The sequence below is a fragment of the Paramormyrops kingsleyae genome, chromosome 20 (assembly GCF_048594095.1).
Source record: "Paramormyrops kingsleyae isolate MSU_618 chromosome 20, PKINGS_0.4, whole genome shotgun sequence".
NCBI classification, from domain to species: domain Eukaryota; kingdom Metazoa; phylum Chordata; class Actinopteri; order Osteoglossiformes; family Mormyridae; genus Paramormyrops; species Paramormyrops kingsleyae.
In genome coordinates, this window is record NC_132816.1 from 4,696,922 (window position 1) to 4,720,243 (window position 23,322).

Sequence of the window (23,322 nt, forward strand, 5' to 3'; positions counted from 1 at the left end):
GTAACACGGTGCTGAACGCTCCTTCCAAACTGCAGATTCTGCAGACCGCTACTGCGTAACACGGTGCTGAACGCTCCTTCCAAACTGCAGATTCTGCAGACCGCTACTGCGTAACACGGTGCTGAACGCTCCTTCCATCCTAAAGACTCTGCAGACCACCTTCTGCGTAACACGGTGCTGAACACTATCTACACTGAATACTTTCAAATATTCAGCATATTATCCTGGAACCTGACAGCAATGAAAGTTAAATATACAATGTGTTACATGCCAGAGTGGTCAAAACCTGCAAACCTTGAGGAGCAGTGTGACCTTCCCAGCTGCCAGTCAGTCACATCTCCACTCTCGCTGTTCAAACAATCTTTACGTCACATGACCTGGGTTATGGTTCTCCAAGTGTCCAAGCAGAAATTCCACCCAACATCCCAGGAATTTCCCAAATCTTAACCAGCTGAAGTTTACAGAAGGAGAATAAATCAAGAAGGGCAGACCAGACTCCTATTTTTTTCAGAAAATAACAATTTTGTGGTACCTACATGGACGCTGGGAAATGCCCCAGGCTGCCCCCTTGGTCTCTTCCTGGAGGGGTTTTCCAACAAAATCTTCATAGAGAGACTTTCTGGAGGTGAGTAACTCTTCCACTGGCTTCCCCGGATACCTAGGAAGAGCTACGCTCCTCCAAGACTCCCTGTCCTATAAGACCCCAGAGTCCTTCCAAAGTTCCAGCAGGGTTTTGTCAGCTGGTTTCCAGCCCAGCACTGGGGAAATGGCTCAACGTGCTGAAGAAAGTGAGGGGCTAATGATTACCCAGAAGCCAAAGCGGTTGAAAGGCAGCCATATTATTCAGGTCTCTGCAGAGCAGGTCCAAACATCTTACAGGAAAACAGCTTGGAGGGCGACGGACCTCCAGACGGACTCAGACTGGAAGCAATTCAGGAAAACACAGGGTGGAATGTGAGGTGCAATACAATTCAACTGGCAAAAAGCTGGAAATATTAATGTAAAAAGACAAATGCTTTCAGGTTCATATAGGCTGATGTAACCGAATGTAGAGTTCAGAAGCAAAAAGCATCCCGAAGAACGGCTAGATTTGCATCTGATATTTCTGACAATAAAGCCAACAAAGTATAATGAACATAGTAATTAATATTCACTGTGTAAAGACAACTGAAAACGAGTTTCATATCTGTGATCTCCAGCTCGCTTCTTCATTCCAAGTTTTCCCGACCACCTCTCTCAGGGATTGCCTCCGTCTGGATCAGAGGGCATCCCAGCAAGAACAGATCCAGAGCGTCGCTCTCCTGTTTGTCACTCCGGGGGGAACATCAGGCGCCTTCGTCCGGCATGTTGCTCTGCCTGAGGTCCATTGGCATTGTATCCTCACAAATGCGTTACTATGCACACGACGGACATCGTGAGCCCACTGACCTGCCTGCTGAGGGCAACCTGGACTGTTGCTCACCACGGTTATGCAGCAATGCTCAACATCAATGTGATGGTCAATTTGGTCGAAAAACACCAACCCGGCCCAGCATAGCTTTAAATCAGAATCGGAGATGAATAAAAGACCAAAACAGGGCACTGGGGTTCAGTCCAGCCACTGGCACAGCATTTACTTCCACCTAAAAGTGCCCTTTCATTAAGCTGGCTGCTATTGTCCTGACCACAGGAAACTGCTTCGAATTCAACTCACAGCAGCCTAATTTAATAACGACACCACTAGCGAGGACAAAAGACCCACGCGATGACGGCCGTCGGACTCAGTAGAGTGCAGTGGCCCGCGAACGAATGGGCGTCATAAAGCCGACAAGCAGTACGAGAGTAATGAAGGGGTTTAGCCAACTTAGAGGTCTTAAGCAAAATCGATCTGGCGCGGCTGTCGAGGAGATTAACGGAGACGGCCCCCACAGGCCGGCCAAAGAGCACCCCTTTGATCCCAGAGAGACAGTGTCTCCGGAAAAACACGAGGACAGAAAACTTACTGTTTATGCTATAGGATAGAAAACCTTTAATGGGTATAGGATCTCTAAGCCCAACACATGTATGTGTAAAAACCCAACGAATCAATACCGGACCCAATCAACGAGAGGAACATTCCGGAGAGATGCCCCTGCTCAGAATGTTGGCATCTGGGGGTCCTCGGCATACAGGAACCGGGAAATTAAGCGGGAGAACAGAGAAGCTGGAACAAGCAGCGGCGTTTGCAGAGCGGATTTAGAGATGCGACATAGAAAAGCAGATTTCAGGGTTTGGCAGGTCTAGGCCTTGCCCCCCCCCCCCTGTATTTAGTGCGCTGGCACAGGGCACAGGCCAGCTGCTCACGAATAAATGTCACCACTGTGCATCAGGATACCACAGCGAAACTGCATTGTGCTTAACAGAGTGGTGTGGGGATGTTCGCCAGCTGGGACCTGACTGGCCAGAAGCTTCCTTCCCCGCTGACAGCAGATCCCTTATTCCCCCAGTAAGTAGGCAATTAAAAGGCAGACAATTTTAGGCCGGCCCTTTCAGCCAATGACAAAACAGGCCCTCTTTCTAGAGTGGCGCTAGGCAGAGCGGGCGGGACTTCAGGGGGGCGGGGCTAGCGGGAACTCACACTTGATTGGAGCGCCTGCCACGGCTGCCCTTCTTTCCGATGACCGGCGTGCCAAAGTGCTCGGGGTTGGTGAGGGGGAGCTGGTCCAGCGTCTGGGGCAGGGAGAGAAGCAGAGGAACTGTCAGTGCAGGCCACGCCCACCAGGACGGCCATAACAGCCATAACAGCAAACACATTACATCATCACCGGGTGACCTTTCTCCTCCGACTTACTTCAAACTTAAGCAAGAATAACAAAAAAAAACTGCAATAGTCAGAATAATAAAATAATCGGAAGAATAAAAATATGAACACTTACGCACGTGTAATTATGATCATCTTTAGTCTATTGACAAGCTAAGCTAATCAAAACCAATCTGTTCCATTCGGTCCTTTCTAATTGTCATTTTCTCACAATTCCTTGGTGAAAGCAAAAGACTGTGGTTGAGCACGTAGTGAGAATTGTTTGGGTTTACAAATAACAACCCACAAGCCGGAAAACAAACACAGCATCTCATTCTCACTTACTGAGATGATATACGTCTAATTTCAAATGCAGTAAATGTAGAAAAATACAGCCCAAATCTGAGGTGGTCCCTCTTAAGGTTTACTGTACGTGATGAAGTGTGAGGCTCACGCAGGGCGTCAGGCTCTCAGAGCGAGGAGAGAGACTCCCGCTGAATATGTAAAAACACAAACCCCTGCATGGCGAAAACACTCATTTTATAAAAGCACGGGATAATTATAACTACAGCGTGTACAAAAACACAAGAAGTAGGCCAGCAAAGTAGCTTTTTTTTTTTTTTTAGGTAGAAGCATAAGGCCCCAGAAGACAGGCTGGGGGGTCACTGGGACTCGCCTCGCTCTCCGCAAAGTGCCTCGCTCCTTTTAGGCACAGGGATGATCGCCTCAGGGTCTTCTCATCGCCGTCGTCAAACACTGCAGCACAGGGGATGAGAGACAGACAGTCACATGGGTCCAGCCATTACCCACAGTCCTCTGCTCATTCACAGCTCACACACAAAGCTCTCACCAAAATAAATGCCCAGTGAAACTACCCAGTGGTTTCATGCACGGTAATAAATTAGCCAGGCTCTCTGGGCGCCATGATGAGGCATGAGCTGCAGGGGGTGCTGTGCTCTGCAACGAGCCACAGGGAAGCCCCCAAGTGCCAGGCTGAGAGAGCCTCCCCCAGCATAACACCCCCTCTACCCCCCCTAGGTGACCTGTAGGAAGCAAGGAGGCAGCAACCGGTCCTTAAAAACCCACCCTGGAGAGGGAGGCATGTCGGCTCCTGGGTCCTAGAGCCCGCCCCTACATCCTGTGACATCACACCTATCGGTTCTTGGTTCCAGGACACTGGCACACATGTAACACACTCGCATGGGCATGCTGCCTTCCCCAAAAAAAATCACTGACATGTCGAATCACGAAACTGCTCGTGCCAGCAGATGATGCTGACCAATCAGTGCCTTTGAAAAACACAAGATTCTTTCCTACGGTGTGATTTAACAGGACCAAGCTGTGGTAGATGATGGGTATCGGCAGAACGAAGCTGATGGAAGCTCACCTACGGTGTAGAGGCTGGCATCCGTCAGCTTGGTGATGGTGGCTTCCTGATACACCCCATCTTGGGTTTTCACCTCCACTGAAGCCCCCACCTGCAGCAGGAGAGACTTTAATTCACACAATCTTTGCTGCACCCAAAAAAAGACCGGAGCTCAGACGTCGATTCAAACTGAATTTGAAGAAAAGCAATAAAGCAGGAGCCTATCTCAACATGCTTTCCTGCCTTGCTGGCAGACAGGAATGCTCACTGTTTTTGTGGTCTTCTGCATATCGTGATACTCACACTCAAAGTCATGGCTCTGCATACGGCAGTGTTTCTGTACCCAGTCCTTGAGGAAAACTTGACACCTGTACCAAACAATCTGAACACAGAATACTGCGTACAGGTGAGCAAAAATATGGACTTACTGGGGGTTTTGAGGACCGGGTTGGGAAACACTGCTCTATAGGAACAGTACAAGCCCCCCCCTCCCCCCCCCCAAATCAGAGGGCTGCAGAGCTGGGGCCGAAGACGGCTCAGGGATGCCAGTCACACGCGACCTCAGTGGCCTGCTCTGTGCTCCATGGTCCACATGAGCAGGTTAGGTTTGGTGAGGTTACAGGCTCTGATGAAGGCTTAACTACGCTGTGGTCACTATGGAGCAGCGCTGGCCGGCAGGAAGTCTCTATAAAGCAGAAACTCAGCAGTGATGCCCAAGAGGTACTAGGGGGCCCCATGAGCGTGATGCTGGGATAATTACCTTCAGAGGCCCCTACCACCACAGCCCTGGGGTGCCTACCTTCAGGGGCCCCTACCACCACATCCCTGGGGTGCCTACCTTCAGGGGCCCCTATCACCATAGCCCTGGGGTGCCTACCTTCAGGGGCCCCTATCACCATAGCCCTGGGGTGCCTACCTTCAGAGACCCCTACCACCACAGCCCTGGGGTGCCTACCTTCAGGGGCCCCTACCACCACAGCCCTGGGGTGCCTACCTTCAGGGGCCCCTATCACCATAGCCCTGGGGTGCCTACCTTCAGAGGCCCCTACCACCACAGCCCTGGGGTGCCTACCTTCAGGGGCCCCTACCATCACATCCCTGGGGTGCCTACCTTCAGGGGCCCCTACCACCACAGCCCTGGGGTGCCTACCTTCAGGGGTCCTCTGATGTGCTCGTCATGTATCTCCACCGTTGACAAGTCCTGCTTAAAGGTCACCTGTGAACACAGAAACAGAAAATGCACTAAACAAATCTGCCATGCCCCCCCTTGTTAATTAATTGAAAATTTGAATCTAGTTTGAGAGTCCATCTGCCTCCCATTGATGCCTCTAATAAAATATGCTAAATATTTTTAATGTGTAACAAATTTTTCCCTGTTTCACAGTTCTGGTCAGGAGATGTGTGTGGGGGGTGATATTTCTCCTACAAGGTTTGTGCAGAATCACAACTGACCAAATCATTCTGCCATTTCATCAGGCTTGCACCACAAAATCAAAGCAAATCTGACACCAGCCCATGCGGCCGTGTGAGGAATCACCTGCCCCCCCCCCCCCCCCCCTGAGATGACCCGGTACTGTTATTGCGTCTAATTGCACTCCTATGTGAACAGAGCCATCCACCGGATCGCGGCCCTGACAGACCATCGCCCCAGAGACAAGGTGTCCCACCTCTGGGGCAGCCCTCAGACAGAGAGCCGGGGGGGCGGCGGGCAACAGAACATTCCAGAAAGCCATCCTACGCTTCCTGCCTTTGACCTTTAGACTGCAAACTAGCGGGACAAATTAAAAATAAAATAAATCTGTGTAATGACTCATACAAAGCAGCATGGTTAAATCCATTAATGTAACAGCCAGGATGGCCAACCATAGCCATCTCCCAGGGCTGTTCGGGCTCCGCGTGGGATATACGGCTGTTATTTTCTCCGCCTCTCTTAGTGAGCCCACATGGAGCAGGTGACAGGCGTAGATTAGCAGTAGGGGGGCTAAGGTCTCAATCTTTTACAGTTGATTGGTTTATTAAAAATGCCTGTAAATATAGTTGCCAAAAAAACTATATACAGGGCAGCGTGTGGCTCAGTGGGCTAAGCCTGTGTGCTGTAATCAGAAGGTTGCCGGTTCAAACCCAGCCTCAGCACGTCTGCTGGTCCTTGAGCAAGACCCTTAACCCCCAGCTCCCTGGGCGCCCCAACAGGTGGCTGCCCTTTGCGGACAGCTTACTCTACAAAGAGCAAGTTGAGGGAGGCATAAAGACAATTTCCCCACAGGGATCAATAAAAGCATCTATTAAATCTATTATTATAAAAAAAAAAAAAGGTTTCTGCTGTGGGTGTGGTATTATGGCTCAGTGGTTAGTTCTGCAGCCTGACACCAGCAGGTTGGGGGTTCAAATCCCTTCTGTGCTTTGTGTGTGGAGTTTGTATATTCTCCCTCTGTCCTGTGGATTTCTGTTGGGTTCTCCCGTTTCCTCCCTCAGTCCAAAGACGTGCTCTTAGTGGATAGGTGTCCCTAAATTGTCTGTACTATGTACGAGTTTGAGTCCAAGGATGGACTGGCATCCTGTCCAGGGTAGGGTATCCAGTGCCCCTCTACCCCATGTTACCTTGGAGATCCTCCAGGCTCACAGCAACCAACCACTGGAAGTATAGGTTTGGAGGATGGATGAATGGTTTTAGCTAGAAATGTCTCCATATGTCCCCAGGCTGGCACTGTATCCTCCATTAGCATTAGCAGTTAGCAGAAAAGGATGGATAGGAAACATTCTGTTGGAGCACATTAAGGGCAAGATTTTCACCAGCTATGAACTATCATCACGCGTGATATCAACTATCATCCTTAGTGCACATCACTTACAAACAGCAGCCAGCAGTGAGACACTGACATTGACAAGGATAATAAGATGCTTGGCTCTCTTATTCTGGGCTCTCACACAGAGGAAGAGGAGGGGGACGAGGAGGAGGGACACAGACACCATCCAGCAGAGCGCGCCGCTCGTAACCCTCCTTACGGTCGCGGTGATTATTCATAATCTGAAAGCGGCATTAAATTCACGGCTGCGGTAGGAGACGGGAACACCACCGAACAACCGGCCGAGGGAGGGCAAGCGGACATGGCGGTGACGCCGCTAATCGGGAGACGGACAGTTTAGCGTAACGTTCAAGACAGCCTTCTGTTGCACGTTCGACAGGTGAATATAGGAGAATTTAAAAGAACGTAAAGATGAATACCAGCTAGGCAAAATTTGCCATTTGCTGTATCACTTTGGAAAACAGTGTTGGGTAAATAAATAAAGTTACTAACGTAAATGTTTCATAAAACAGTTTCTGAGTTGCCGTTTAATTTCCCGAATGTTACAGCCTGGTTACCTGATTGGCTAGTTCCTCAGAGGAGCTGCAAAGAGATGGGCAGGCCTGCTCCAAAGGATTGTGGGACACAGGTGGACTGGCCCCTTAAGCTCATAATTCCAGTGACAGGTCCTGTAGTGCTTTAAAGGCGTTTATGACAGATCTCACAGGTAGCTGATGCGGGGGTCCGACTGCAGCTAATTTCTCTGGCGGAGACGTGTGGCCTTTGGTGGGGGGGGGGGGTGGTGGGGGTTGGACTTGTCAAAGAGGCACAGAATAACCTTTCTGTAAGCCACCAGGGAGACGGAGAAGCCCAACTCTGGACATATTTCCCCGAGGATAAAAATGATAGTTTGACTAAATTCCCTGTGATCCAGGAGTGAGAGTTAGAGCACAGACTACCAGCGAGGTCTTTCATGTCTGACATTTACAGCACGCAGACGCCTCCACCTGCCTTTATACTATCTCAGCCCAGTCTGGCTCCCAGTTTCGCCAGATATTCCCATCTAGCGGGCATCTTTCTGGGGGAAGGGGGGCTGGCTGCGCTTTCATCCGCAGACAGAGCAGAGATGATCAGTCGTCTGTCATCTTGCACTTAGGGGAGCCGACATCGTACCTGAGCATGATGCTGCAGAACATAACACGCACACGCATGAACACACGTATGGTTACTGTGAGCGTCTCCCTGGGAAGGGAACCATTAGCCTGCGGATTGGGGGGGGGGGGGGGGATGACAGCTCATCTCGGGATGGGAAGCATGTTTTCAGATTTAAAGTATGGGAGTCACATTTAAACCAGATGCCGGAAAATGACACCATTTGTCGGGATGTGGTTGATGGGGGGCAAAATACGTGGTGCATTAATTCATGGTGGACAGGTTGGTGACCCTAATCACCTGACCAGAATCACCTGACCCTCCCCTTCCTGTGACAGCCACTAGCAACACCCCCCAGTCTACAGTTATTTAAAAGTTTATTAAACAGTCCCTTAGGCAAGAGATTACATTGCAGAAAGCAGGTTACTTGTTCTTAATGAAGGTTTCCTAACAGCAGCCTGCAGAGGAGGGTGTGTGTGGGCGTGTGTCTTACCAGGTTATGAAAAGCAATTAAAGCAGCCAAGCTATTAAACAAGGAACGCTTCATCAAAGCTGACAGAGATGAGAGCGGGAGAATCTCACTGATAGTTTAAGCAGGCGGCCGCACGTAACTCAGCGTTACGCGCAGCTCGGGCTCAGACGCAGAAGAAAAGAGCTGCTCTCCAAAACGGTGCGGCTTTCAAAGCTTTAGGAAAAGTGGCAAAGGCGGCACCTGGAGAGCTGAACAATAGTGAAATACGACCAACGATCCATTAAGACGGCGGCTAAGGAACGCGTACAGCAACCATTACGCTGCACTTTGAGACGTGATGCAGTTTTACATCTCTAAGAAATACACAGAGTGCAGCCATCCATCCTCCTCCCTGAACCGCCGAATCGGTGCAGGGCTGTGGCGAGACCCCAACCATAGAAGGTGCAGGGCATGAGGCAGGCGCCTGCTGATGGACCGGAGGACACACGCACTTACGGCAGGAACATCTTCTTGCTATCTAATTGTGTGTGTTGTGCTACTGTAAGCCTGCAATGATCTAATAACGTATCCATCCATCCATCCCTATGCACAATAACAGCCTACAGCCAATTTAGAAATATCAAGCAACATAATCACTAGTTTTGGACAATAGGGGGGGAAACCAGAAAGCTGCAAAAACAAGAAACTGAAATAAAATACACAGCCCTGTGGGGGTGAGTCTACAGTGATCAGCAGGCAACTACCATGCTGTGTGTGTGTGTGTGTGTGTGTGTGTGTGTGTGTGTGTGTGTGTGTGTGTGTGTGTGTGTAAGCGAGAGAGAGAGAGAGAGAGAGACTTCACTTGGTCCTTATAAGACTTCACTTGCTGTTCTGGTTCCAGTCACACAGACAACTATTCCACACTAAATAAACCTAATGACAACCTCACTTTGACTAATCTATACATGCACTTTTAATCATTCGCAGCCAAACTACAAAGGGTCTGAGTTAACTGCTATGACATCATGAACTCCATTATTCTAATCACAGGGATTATTAAACAGAACTGCTGTAACTGTACTTGAGGATTAATGACTCGTTTTTCCTTTGTGTTCTTTCTGTTTATCATAAGTGTTTTTGATGCACAGTAGTTAATAAGGAATATTAAATATTTAAACATCACAGCACCACTGCTTGAAACTATGAGCAAATGCTTTTAAAGTTATTCTAGGACTACAAATTGGTTTCAAAGAACTAAATATAGATCCTGCAAAATGTCAGTCCTGATATTAGGATGTCTATGGCGTAACAGGGGAGCTGTAGGTATTCAAACAACTTATTTTAATGCTTCAAGAAGTCTTTTCTGAGAAATGTTTTTAACTAAAAACGAATCCAGCATAAAGGCAGTGAGATCAGCATACATTAAAACTGTGACACATCTGAGACTAGCAGCAACACCTAGTTCCGTACGATCCGATATAAAAGAAGAAACAAGCTAATACTGTGAAATTATTGTAAAAGGAACGCAAACCTCAAACGTTCCTATTCTGCTATAGTTCTGTAATTGATGTAAGTGGATGACACACTTGATTTAAAAAAGAGAAACGCTCACTCTACAGATGATTTTTGATTAGCAATAGACAGGGGAATTACTAAGATCGTACCCCATCAGGGGGTTAGCGTAGAGCGCTAATCTCTCCGAAGGTCCATCCGCCCCACCCCAACTCCTCTGAAGTTACGATGATCGTAGCACTACGAAGTTTTTGGGTAATGCAGTCCTGAACTAGGACTGCCGTGATGTAGAGAATTCACAGACTGAGAGTATGGCTATTAAAATGTCTGAGCCAAACGAATCATTCGAGGCTCGTTAGGTGGAGGGAGCATTCGTCAAATTCTGTTAAGCATAAGCCCAGGTGTTATGCAGGTTAGAATGTTGTCCCTTTCACAGTTTTGCTGTCCCGGTTATGGATGACAGATTCTCACATCCACAGGCTCTGCAGCACCTGTGAAGCAACCACCAACTGCTGTGTCTATCCTCCTCCTCCCTCTTCATCTTCTCCTTCTCCTCCCAGCCTGGGACTCCGCCGCCAGCCCGCAGCATCCTGTCCCACGCCGCCACCCCCCTCGCAGAAAGTGCCTCTGATCTCCCTCCCTTCAAACCCCCTTCGCCGCTCAGCATACCGGCCCACGTTTCTCACCGCTTTCCCAAAACCTTCAGACATGATACTTTTCATGAAGAGTAACACTTTAAAAAGTTGCGCGGACACACAGAACTGGAAACGCCCCGGCAAATGTGGCTTCTGAGAGGCCGTTCATCACAACACGGGCCTTCAGCTCGGCTCCTAGATGCCCGAGTTCAGCTGGGTTTACCAAACACGCTACACCACCCATTGCTGAAGACCCGGCTGATTACCTATCGATCGGTGTGTTCTGGAAAAGCGGTTTGTTTTACGGAAGCAAGGTGACGCACATCGATGCAACCAATTAGACGGGATAAGAGGGGTTGTCTCAAGCGAGGAGAACTTCCAGGTTGCAGCCCTCAATAGAAGCTCCTTCTGAGCTCTTTGGACCAATTTACTCGTCATTCATTAAACCAAGTTCCTGCCATCCTAACTATCGATCTCCTGAACCCCCATCTCTCTACTCAAGCCCTAAAACAATTTCCAGGTCCTGCAGAACATTGTTTCCTTCAGCCTTGTCCTAGCCTTCCCATCCCTAACTTCTCTACTACTTCCTGCACCATCTATCAGTTCATGGCAGCGACTCTGACACAAGCTCTCCTGGCACAGTGCCAACTGCGTGTGTGTAACGACTGCCTGTCCCAGGCTACATAAATATTGTCGAGAATCTCTGAGAGTGTCAGATACTAACACTTGTATCGTCGCGATGCTTATCTGCAAAGGAATACCTATGAAGACACAAAGATTTACCTCGTAAAATGAGACCTTTAGTGAGGAGCTCTGAATGTACTGTCACTTAAGATGTGCTTATTTTTAAATATACATGAGGAAATTCCTCTGCAGAGATAATAATCTGACATTTTGCACTGCTACCTTTTTTGGTATTAAATGATATCACATTAAGCTGTTTTGAGCTGCTAATTTGAAATGCAGAAAGATGACTTTTTGGTAAGTGCTTAGACGACACATTTTCCTCTTAAATAAAACAAAGCTGGTACAAGCCACACGGCATCCAAAGACACGGCATGTATCACAGACACAACAGACTCTGATCTTGCTATTTAGCGATGCTCTGCTGCTCTGCTAATCCAAAGAAAGGCATCATTTCGTAAGAACAAAGGCACAGTCGATTAAAACGAATCAGGGATTTGGAATTCACGTCTGATATCACTGAAATCCCCAGGAATAACCTAAACAAATTTTTTAAATTAAAAAATGTTATTCTGGAAAATAAAAATCAAGCTTCATATATCCAAAAATATTTTTTAATGAAATATTTAGAGACACACCAAAAATAAAATTCTACAGTAAAGCTTATTTTGTCATTATATGGCAAATGACACACATTATTCCCAGGTATAACAGAAGCAGAAGATCGTCGTGTATAGCTATTCTATGCATGCATGCATTCCTGGCTTCAGCTGCAGGAATACACTGACTCCGAGTTCTAGTCCAGCTCAACTCTGCGTACTGAGTCAGAGCATTCTGCCAGAAATACAGCAGCATGAGTCACTTACAGGCAGTTCCGCATGATTGCAGCGGGCCTCAGCATGGCGCAGCTGGGGGGCGTTCCCGCCACACCCACGGGTGGGGGACCTAAAACGAAGCATTGCCCTCCCCGGGGTAACAATGAACTACCCATTTTCACATAAATAAGCGTAAATAACAATGTTACAGTGGGAACCATGGAAACGCTCATTCAGCCATTCCCTGCTCAAGGACAGTCATCACTAGTAACCAGCAGCAGCCCGTGGCCAGCCGGTTATTTGCGAGTTGGCAAAGAAAATTAAACGGGAATCTTTTGGGAGCAGAAAGATTGCAGAAACTCGCAGACCAATAACAATACTGAGAATGACTCAGACAAGATAAAATTGTATAATATATAAATATTAGTGGTGATAAATATTATTGGTAGTATAAAGTGCATACTTTATCTTTAATATTAGAGTCTTGGCTTGAGTTCGCCATGCATCATTGTCTCGGCAACTGGCCTCACTAACACGTTTGCTGTCGGAGTGACTGTGGAATCTCGCATTTCTCACAGTATCTTTTACACTTTCAGTGCTGTTAATTTCACAATCTTAATAATGGACCGAAAAGGTAGTGCTCCCATTGCATGCAGCAGTACAGTACCTCTGTATATGTAGGGGCATAATTTACGAATGGTTCTCAACTGATGGGTTCACGACCCAAGAGTAGGTCATGGAACCATTTTCAGAGGGTCAAGTATTGTGATTAAAAAAAAAAAAAAAAATTCTGTAATGTCAGACTTCTGTGGTCATGAATGATAGACAATGTTGTCCAGAAATCTTTGCTTTACCACTAGTTGTCATGACCTGCTCGTACGATCCTCGTGTGCCACGCCCCCTCATTACCTACGCGTGTTACCCCGATTGTGATCACCTGTTGCCTGTTATTTTCTGCTTGTCTTGTGTATTTAGTCCACGTTCAAGTCTGTTTCCCCAGGTCTGTCATTAACGTTAGTCGCCGTCTGCCCTGTCTTTCCCAAATAAAACCCTATTTCCTGCATCCTCGCCTACCTGCCTCATCTTTCCGCGCTTCCTGCCTGTTCGCTACCCGAGGTCACAACACTAGTACCCACCACTACCCCCCCCCACACTTTGTTGTCACATGAATGAATTAATGAATGAATGTATAAGAACAAAATGTGAGGTTTTGACATATTGACATAATGAAATAAAGTGGGTCCTGATGCGAAATTGAGGACCACTGGTTCAGGTGTTTGTACAGGTTGATTATATACAAAGTAGGGGTGTAACAATACATCGATTTGTATCGATATATCGATTCAACGGCAGACGATCCGATGCGTCGTTGTGACCACATAAATATTGATACATACGTTTTTATTTTCTCGCCTGTTCCAGTATTGTTTTCATGATCCACTCCGACGTATAAATGGTCTACACCAGGGTTGCCCAATATGTCGATCGCGATCTATTGGTCGATTGCAAAGGTAGTGTGGGTATATCGTATGGCATAAAAAATAGAGGATGGATGACGCGTTCAACCGCGCAAGCTGCTGCAAGCTACCGAGTCGCCTAGTTAGCCTCCAATTTATTTCTACTAAACTTAAGAAAGGGTATAAAAATGAATGGGAGAGCTGGACCAAGTAAGAAGCCAAAAACCTGCCACTTCCATACGGAATGGGAGGAGGACTGTTTTTTTTCTACCTTGTCATATTCAAAGTGCATTTACCTCATCTGTCAGTCTACCATTGCTATTCCGAAGAAGGGAAATGTGGAGCGGCATTTTCGGACTGGACTGTTCATAAAAACTACAACATTAACTTCCCTCCGAAAAGTGAGCTGAGAAATAGAAAGGTGAAGGAACTAAAATCCCAGTTCAATTCAAAAATACTTTATCCCAAAGGGAAATTATTAATAATAATAATACTAATAATAATAAATAATATGAAAGAATATTCAATATTTTTATATATAAATATATGTTTTGCATTTTTATAGTAGGTAGATCATTTTGACTTGGTCATTTATAAGTAGCTCGCAAGCTAGCGTACCTTCAGAGCGTGTGTTTAGTACGGCAGGTGACATTGTGTGCTCTGAGCATAGCGTCCTATCTCCTGAACACGTTGACCGTTTAATTTTTCTTTTAAAAAAACTCTCAAAGCAGAATACTGACATACTTGTTTCACTGCAGAAGTCAGTCTGTTGATCTTCCTCATTCTACATGTCTGTTTATTTGACTTTATTGCACCATTTGTTGCTATATCCCAGCGTAGGGCGAGCGAGCAGGGAACGAGGAATCAGGGTCAGGTTTTCGCAAGCAGAGAGCACAGCACACAACACGGGGAAAACTTCAATGACAGATCTGGGTGATTCAATGACTTAAATACACAGGACTAGATGAAACAATAAGAAACAGCTGGGAACAATCGGGATTGCACGCGAAGTTAATGAGGGGCGTAGGGTCATAGGAGCAGGTCATGACAGTTATGGAAATACTTTTATACTTTTTGTTACACTTTTGTATTTATCTGGAGAAGACTTGATTTAAAATAAAAATTAGTCACCATGTTAATCTACATCGATCCAAAGTTTTTATTTTTACCTTATTGCACTTTATTTTGATTGATTTATGGGACGTACTTGACTACACTAGATTTTGTTTACAGTTCCCAATAAAATTAGATAAAATGCTAATTATATTTGCCTTTTTGTAATTCATTTAAATGTAAACAATTGTGTAAAATTTCATCATTTCGACTACTATCCCCAGTATCGAAATGAATCGAATCGTATCGTATCGTGGGAATTTCTGAGGTATCAAAAAAAAAATCGAACCGTTGGCTTAAGGAATCGATATTGTATCGTATCGCGAGGAAAGCTGTGATTTACACCCCTAATAGAAAGGTCTATATAGGAAATGACAACGCAATTGTACAAGCACAGTGTACTCTATACAGAGACGGACATTTCAGGTCCAGAAAGTAAAAATCCAGACCAAGATTTTGTTTCAACTAACCAGTTGAGTACTCTGTGGCTGTGACTCTTTATACTCAACTGGTTGGTTGAAATAAAATCCTGGTTTGGATTTTTACTTTCTGGACCTAAAATGTCCACCTCCACACTACAGTACTGTTTGTTTAGAAACTGATAATAGACTTTTTCTGTTATCATTCAGAGTAGCAGACTATTATAAGTTAAGGTTATGGTGACCCAAGTATTGTTCATAAATTTTCTAATTTACAGGGATCTTCTACCCCAAACCCTCACTAATGTGAAGGGATTACTGTAATTTATAAAACAATTATATGCAACCTATTAATCAAACTTAAAAGTAAGGTACCATTAAACTGACAACCTGTGAAAGACCCTGCAGTAGTATGGTGGCTAATTTAATAAAAGGACCCCCTGAATCCTGCATAAGTGGGTACAGAAAATGGATGGATGGATAGAAAATCAACAAGTAATGGACAATGAAAAATTACAAGCTACCCAACTCCCTACTATTAACCACTGATCAGAGTTAAGAGACAGCCTTTAAATGCTCTTTGGTGCTGAAAGTGAGCCTGTACTGTGTCATGTAGCCCCGCCCACTCCAAAGCCATGTGACAAGCATGTCAGGAGACAGGTGGGCGGGGCTTATGCCCTGGGGTCTTACCTTTGCTTTGACCAGCCGCTTGGCGGTTTTGATCTTCGCCTCGCAGAAAGCCCCCCGGTACTTGGCGCTCACGTCTGTGCCCACTGTCAGGTATGGAGGCTCCTCCAGGGTCTGAAGGAAGAGTGGGTGGCAAACAACCAGGTCAGAATGAAACACACGCGCACACACACACTGTGGCTAAAGGGCACTGAGGGGCCCATCGAGGGGAATGAGCTCCACCTCGACATCCCTCCTTGGCCCCCGGAAACATGTGACCAGGTAACCTGTCAAGGTAAACATTACCATCATAAATCGGTGTCCACGTAAAGCTGATCTCAGCTGAACCGGCAGTGAGACTGGGACTCAAAGCCCATAAATACGAGGCATGTCATTTCCCAGTAGCCCATCCGGAAAGACAGGTAAGTTCTCTTTAATACAAACACATCTGACAAGGCTAAGACCCCCTAGTACGCAACCCAGTCCTCAGAGACCCCCAGACAGTCCACATTTCTGCTCCCTCCCGGCTCCCGGCCAAACGGCTGCTATAGGTGTGTCGTCTGGGGATTCCCGAGGACTGGGATAAGAAACACTGCTCAAGTACAGGAGACGGCACAGGGACCATCTGGCACTCTTCATTTTTCCAGTTTAAATGCTGGAAGACTGATGCAGTAAGACCTCTCCTCTCTTCCAGAGAACTGATTCAGTGCGTTATTAAAAAGGACACCATGTGCGGAAGTTATTTCACCCGTAATTCAGTGAAGCCCTTTACCCAGACTGGAAGCCATTTTCAACCAAAGAGGAAATGTATCTGCGTGCATCCATTGTTTCCAGTCTGCCTGTAAAGTACTGAAGTACAAAGTATTATCAGGCATCACAGATTGTTATTTGGTTAACGAGCGCCCTACAAAAACCAGGCAGCTAAAGGTCAAAAATGCACAGAAGCAGACCTCAACTTTGAGTTCACACAATAACGTGAGTCAAAACCAGTAGTACTTCTGTATAGAAACATCTTAAAACCAAAGAGAACAAACAGAAATTTGCCAGCTAGCTAATGGCAAAGCTGGGGCTTCCAACCTGGGGACCGCGGCCACCTGGGGGTCAGCAGAGGAGTTGCAGGGGGTTTGTATTTCTGGCACGATCATTTGATTCACACAACACAAAAAAGTTGAGGCAATTTTTAGTTATTCATGTAAGTAGAAGGTGGCCAACTCTGGTCTATTGTGTTCTGGGGGTCGTTGGTTCAAAAAAGAACACTAATGAAATGAACTTGAATTATAACTTTGAAAGGGAACAGCATGATGGTTCAGTGAACAGAAGGTAGCTCTTCAACTCCAGAGCTGGGAGCCTGAAAGCTGCCCTTGGTGTGTGTGTGTGTGTGTGTGTGTGTGTGTGTGTGTATTAGGTTTATATTACAGTGTGGAGACCATTTTTCAGGTCCCCACAAAGATCTGTGAATGAAATCAAAAAACTAAAAATACTAAAAGTCTCGTATTTTGTTTGGTTACTTATGGTTAAGGTTAGGGCTGGGTAGGGGTTAAGGTCATCATGTTGGGATAAGAGTTTTCCCCATAGAAATGAATGGAGAGTCCCCACAAAGACATAATTACAAACGTGTGTGTGTGTGGATCTCATGTTATCACCATGCTGGTGCAGATTTCACCAGCAGCAAAGCATATGGAAAGGTGCGCTGATGGCTCTGTCCATGTTGTTATGTTATGAGCGTTACGGCCTGGCATCCCATCCAGGGCGTGTCCCGCCTCATCCCCTTATACGGCCTGGCATCCCATCCAGGGCGTGTCCCGCCTCATCCCCTTATACGGCCTGGAATCCCATCCAGGGCGTGTCCCGCCTCATCCCCTTATACGGCCTGGAATCCCATCCAGGGCGTGACCCGCCTCATCCCCTTATACGGCCTGGAATCCCATCCAGGGCGTGTCCCGCCTCATCCCCTTATACGGCCTGGCATCCCATCCAGGGCGTGTCCCGCCTCATGCCCTTATACGGCCTGGAATCCCATCCAGGGCGTGTCCCGCCTCATGCCCTTATACGGCCTGGAATCCCATCCAGGGCGTGTCCCGCCTCATCCCCTTATACGGCCTGGCATTCCATCCAGGGCGTATCCCGCTTCATCCCCTTAGCTTCCTGGCATAGCCTCCAGGTTAATAACTGCGGCCCTGGACTGGATAAGTTTGGAAGTTGGATGGATGTAACATTACATATTAAAGCTTCAGTTTACATATCTGGCGAATAGGCAGTTATTTGTTTTTAAACTCACTCTGGGGAACACTTCTTAATCAAATCAACTTGCGAAAGGCTTCTGGCTCTTTGAAATACCCGGGATCGCTGCCTGCACTGGAACCGCTATTATCCTCTGGCCAAGATGGCATTTGCCTTATGTACTCCAAAAAAGCGTGACTTTCTGCATATTTAAAAATGAAGTGTTTTTTTTTTTTTTTTTTTTTTTTAAATCCTGGCTTTAAATCTGGGCATCAATCAATGAGTACTTGAATCAAACAGTGGTTGGTTGCCTTTGGCTTGTAATTGTTAGTTTGTTGAGCCCGGGAGCACAGTATGGGTCGTGGAATATATTGGAGACACTAGCCAGCTTTTGAGTAGTGTAGACGCCGACTAGTATTCGAGTCTCCCTAAGTAATTGTAGCATCAAGGATTGCTGGGAAATTAAGGCCTGAAAATGAATAACAACTTGAAGACCCTCAATTAACAACGACCAGGGACACAATTCCCAGAAGCACCTGCTAGCAACTTATATAGTTCGGACCGTTCAGCTGCATGGTCCCAACTATGTATGTTTTAGGGAAATATACACCTGGTTGGTCAACACTACACATCCATCAACGTGATTATTAGAAAAAAACAGTAACATAAACCGAAAATGCCTGAGATGTTGCTGGGTTAAGACTTTCAGCAGAGCAAAAGGCCCAAGCTTTGGAAAAAAAAATGCAGTTATTTGTACTGTCTACTATGATTGCAGTAATGTTTATAAAACATCCATCAATAGTTTATCCGGGTAATGCTTACAGAAGGTCTGGAGCCTATTGCAGACAGCACAGGACACAAGATTGGGGACCTCCCGGAACGGGACACCAGTCCCAATAGTACGCACATGAACACAATAGTGCACTATGGGTAATTTAGAGACACCAATTAACCTAATCACACATCACTGAGGAAGCACATGCAATGTGGGGAGAACAAGTGACCTCCAAACACTTAACTGCACGTGTGGAAATAATATTATCTGCTGAAACAAGCTTACCCGGCTCACAGATAACCACTAAGGACACCTGGCCGGCCATCAGATATCCTGCTGCCTTCCCAGATGAACTCCCTCCAGATGTCATCACCTCAGCGACTGCAGCGCAGGGGTTAAAACCCAATTCTGCACTAAGCAGAGCCCACACCTCGCGCTGGGGCTGTCAGATCTCTGACCAGGTCAGAGGCCTTGACTACCGTGCCATCATCACCGCTCTAATCTCATCGGGGGAGCCCAGGAGAGTCGCGGGTCTGCCTAATGAGACATCTGTGATCCACTCTCTCCTAAATAATGACATGTGACCACAGGAAACAGGGTGCACTCCGGCCTCTCTCTCGTGCCTGGAAGAGGCAGTGTTCAGTCTGCCTAAACGGGATACCTCATGCAGGTCAACAGCCTCCCCAGGTCTGACACATCCAAGCTATGGTGAGTGTGAAAGAATGAGGGGTAAATATGATTTATTAATTACCATTTATCTTCTGGAGGTTTTGTTATATATTCCAAAAGGTAGGTGCTGCTAGGTGGCACAATGGCTCAGGACGTAACTCTGCTGCCTCTCACTCTCCAGGTTAGGGGTCCAAGTGTTATCAAGGCAATTAGGCTAACTGGTGTCTCAAAGTGATCTGTTTTGAGTCTGTGTGTGTGTGCACCCTTCAAGGAACCAGTATCCTGTCCAAGGGGAACCCATACTGTACGCCTGGTACTGCCTGGGTTTGGCTCTAGACCAGGGCTATTCAACTCACGGTCCTCGAGGTCCAAGCCCTGCTGGTTTTCCAGCCTTCCTTTACCTGTGAGCCAGGTGTGAAGCCTCTGACCAATCAGAGTCAGTAATTATTAAACTAACTACCCACGAGAACTGAATTCAAGGCCTGGATTTGGCATCAAGGGCCTAAATTGAATACCCCTGCTCTAGACCTTCACTGAGAGAGGCAGTATGATGGTGAGGGGATGGATGGATGGATGGAAGGATGGATGGATGGACGAACAAACATCCAGGATAAGACAAACGACGGAGAAGGTTTCCTTCACTTTAAAATCTCCACCTGTGTATTGACAAGATGCTGAAAGATCATCCGTGAGTCAGTGGAAGGCAGAGAACTGGTACTCGACTGCGGCGACTTCGCTTCGGCTGCCCGGTGCCAAAAGAGGCCCCGGCTGGCCTTGATTGGACTAATTGCCTTGTGATAAACAGGGCCAGCTGGGTGGATCTGAGAGATGAGTGTAGGGGCTAGAGCTGCCAAGCTCTCTCTTTGTATATAGCATTGGACGGCACTGCTTTGCTTTGTGAATTAAGCCTTCTTTGTTTGGTCAGTCTGTTCTGTAAACTTTCCACAGGGAACCGCTACTAGTCTCTCAGAACCAGAACCAGAGCTGCTTCCTGCACAACCAAGCCCTGTAGACACTTACACTGTCCCCTGCTCCCAGCAGCAATGCAAACCACGCATATATACTCCAATATCTGCAGCATAAATCTATTACAGCAGTGTGTACTTGTATTCCAGTCTGCATCTCATTCATCCTGTCGTATTTCCATTTGTAAACACATCCATTCGCATCCTGCACACCCCGTGTACTGCATGTAAAGACCTGTCTGCATTGCGCATGGTGTATCCTATGGGGGGCATGTCCATGTTACCGTGCCTGCAAGTGCCAAACATACCAAAACAAACCTCTACGTATGAGCAACTGATTTCGATTAAAGCGGTTCACCATTAACTCACTTTTTCTTGTACTTAAAAGAGGTCTGAAGCCTGTTTTAACTCATTACCGTGCCCCAGTTTTGCCCCCACCAACTGGCACCTGTTAAATTCGCAAATGTTCAAAGGGTTAGGATACTGTGCCTATGATCAGGAGGGCGCTGGTTCAAGTCTCGGGGTTGGCAGAGTGATTTCACTGTTGGGCCCATGAAAAAATGCTTCAAAATGCCAAATGCAGAAAAATAAAAAGATCAGATGCACCAGAAATAGATTACAAGAAAACAGACAGGAAATAGGAAAACCTCAGCAAAAGCAAATAATGGCACAATGACATGAAACCCAATCAAGGCCAGGTCCCAGACTGTTATCATATTCCCAAACTGCCAGGCAATGCACAAAAGTTGACTAACCAAGAGCTACTGAGAAAAGCAACTTCCTGAGCAGGCACTGCTTAATTACATCATAGGGTAAATAACCAATTAAAATAGGGGGCGGAGCTGGAGCCAGAGCCACCATCCAGACACACACAGCAGTGGGCCGAGGCAGCGTGCTGCCAGGCCTTATAGAGGGAGGGGACCCCACCCAGGGCATGCTGCCCAAACAGCCCTCATTTAAAGCCGACGGGAGAGATGCCCAAGAAAACCTCTGCCATCAGTGGGCTCAAAATGCCTGTTAATAACGCCATTCCTCAACGTACTCTAAAAATAAATATTTCCTTAAACTCTAAAACTCTTTTTAATTTTTAATGTTGAACCTTGAAGATAAAAACCTGCTGTGACTTTGTCACTGTGACTAGTATTCTTTTGTAAATTACAAGATTGGCTACCTGGGGGACTGTGTTGCTTAAAGGGATAGAGAGCAGCATCTGTGTTCCGAAAGTCATGGGTTCAAATCCCATGACTGGCAGGGTAGTCAAATCACTGCTGGGCCTTTGATCAAGGCCTACCACTGCTCTGGTGATGTTCTCTTATCCTACATTGCATAGCTCAAAGGTGCCTGCTGAATTAAAAAAAATTGATATTTCTGTAGTTCAACCTGTCTGGATAAATATGAGCCATTGTTAGTTAATAAGCAGCGTGTCATGGTGACCAAGAGGATCAAAGTAAATGTCCATTCTGAGCAGAACAGCGACAGTCCTCATATAAATATGCACTGTGCGTGTGTGTGTACACATATATATATACACACACACACACACAAACGTTCATTTGAAGCTCAGCCTACCTGCACTACGCCTGTTTGACTCCTTGACGTCACTTTCGACAAAAATTACTGTTAAATAAAATAACATTGGTAAGGTAAATTTATCGTCTTGCTGATCAATCTGGCAGCTGTGCACGGATGCATGTATAAAATTTATAATGAACTATACAACAAAGACAGAAAAAAAGTCACACACCAAACAGAAAATGTAAATGCGCGAATCCGGCGAAACGTTTCCCATCTGAACCAACGCAAGGGTAAACCGGTTTCTGCAGAACTGCATCATTCGCTTATAATGATCGCGGTTATTTCTCACCAACTGTGTAATTATAGGAAATGTTCATTCTCCCATATGCACACTTAGGATAAATGAGCCGCCGGATAACAGCTGCGCGGCAGTAAATGACAAAAAGATCATTTTAATACTTACTAAACAAAACATGCGCTCATCCCATCATTATAAACATGACGAGTAACACAAGACACCATTAACTTCGAGCTGACTCCGCCTTAATATTCTCACCAGAGCTGAACATAAGCAGGCAGTTTAAAATGAAGGGAAAAACATCGACATTAAAATATATTCCGGATATACACAACACTTCAATAAGTATAGCACAAACAAATACATTTTATAAAATAGGCTACTTCTGGATTAACAGAGGCTTAGTTAAGATCACTGCCTCATAACCCGAAGGCTGCAGTTTCAATGAGGGGTCCAGCTTTAGCGACCTTAACAAAAATACCTGGGTCACATCTAGGCTTTGGTGTTTACGGTGAAAAAAATAACTAATCAAACAATTTACCACTCCTCCATTTTAGCTAATACCAAAAGCTTCGCGCTTTTAATCTTAAAACCCAGACCCTTCCCGTTATTATATGAATACGTAGGCCTGACTAACCTACACGTTTCGGGCAGAAAGCAGAGACGTCCGGCGAGCACTAATGCACAGTGAAATTTGCTTCCCCCAACACCCAAGTCCCCCTTTCCTTTTGGGACGCTGGTCCAAGCTGCCAGTCAGCCCGGCGCTCACATCGGGGTCTGCCGGCAGGAGGCAGATTTACATTTATTAACATGTAATCTGGGACAGCACGATACAGAAAGAAGCAGCTTTCGTTGCCACTCGAAACGTGCTTCTAATTCCTCCTAAAGTCCAGACACGTTAGAGTCTATTCTGCAATCAGAGATGTGCGGTACTTCCACGCCTTCTCATTTAACGCGTATCAATGACATGAAGACGGTTTCTGTGTACTTTGTCTACTGTAATTCATTTTAATAAATCGTTTTCATGACCAAGTACGTTCCCTTGACGCATTTAGTTCTCTTCACAATA

General features: G+C 46.3%; 1 protein-coding gene across 6 annotated transcripts in view; it reads right to left on the bottom strand.

Moving 5' to 3' along the window:
- Positions 1 to 23,322, bottom strand: part of LOC111856364 (AT-rich interactive domain-containing protein 4B) — a 65,016-nt gene that overhangs the window by 20,287 nt on the left and 21,407 nt on the right. For 5 of the 6 annotated variants that reach the window (XM_072703939.1, XM_072703936.1, XM_072703935.1 and 2 more), the window contains 5 exons: positions 15,836 to 15,946; positions 5,275 to 5,340; positions 4,146 to 4,236; positions 3,435 to 3,514; positions 2,597 to 2,688 (listed from right to left, as the gene is read on the bottom strand). In XM_072703939.1, the coding sequence (XP_072560040.1) occupies positions 2,597 to 2,688; positions 3,435 to 3,514; positions 4,146 to 4,236; positions 5,275 to 5,340; positions 15,836 to 15,946 (440 nt within the window). Of the gene's footprint in view, positions 1 to 2,596; positions 2,689 to 3,434; positions 3,515 to 4,145; positions 4,237 to 4,427; positions 5,341 to 15,835; positions 15,947 to 22,890; positions 23,017 to 23,322 lie in introns of those variants that run through there. The other variant, XM_023836263.2, reaches the window with a different exon arrangement.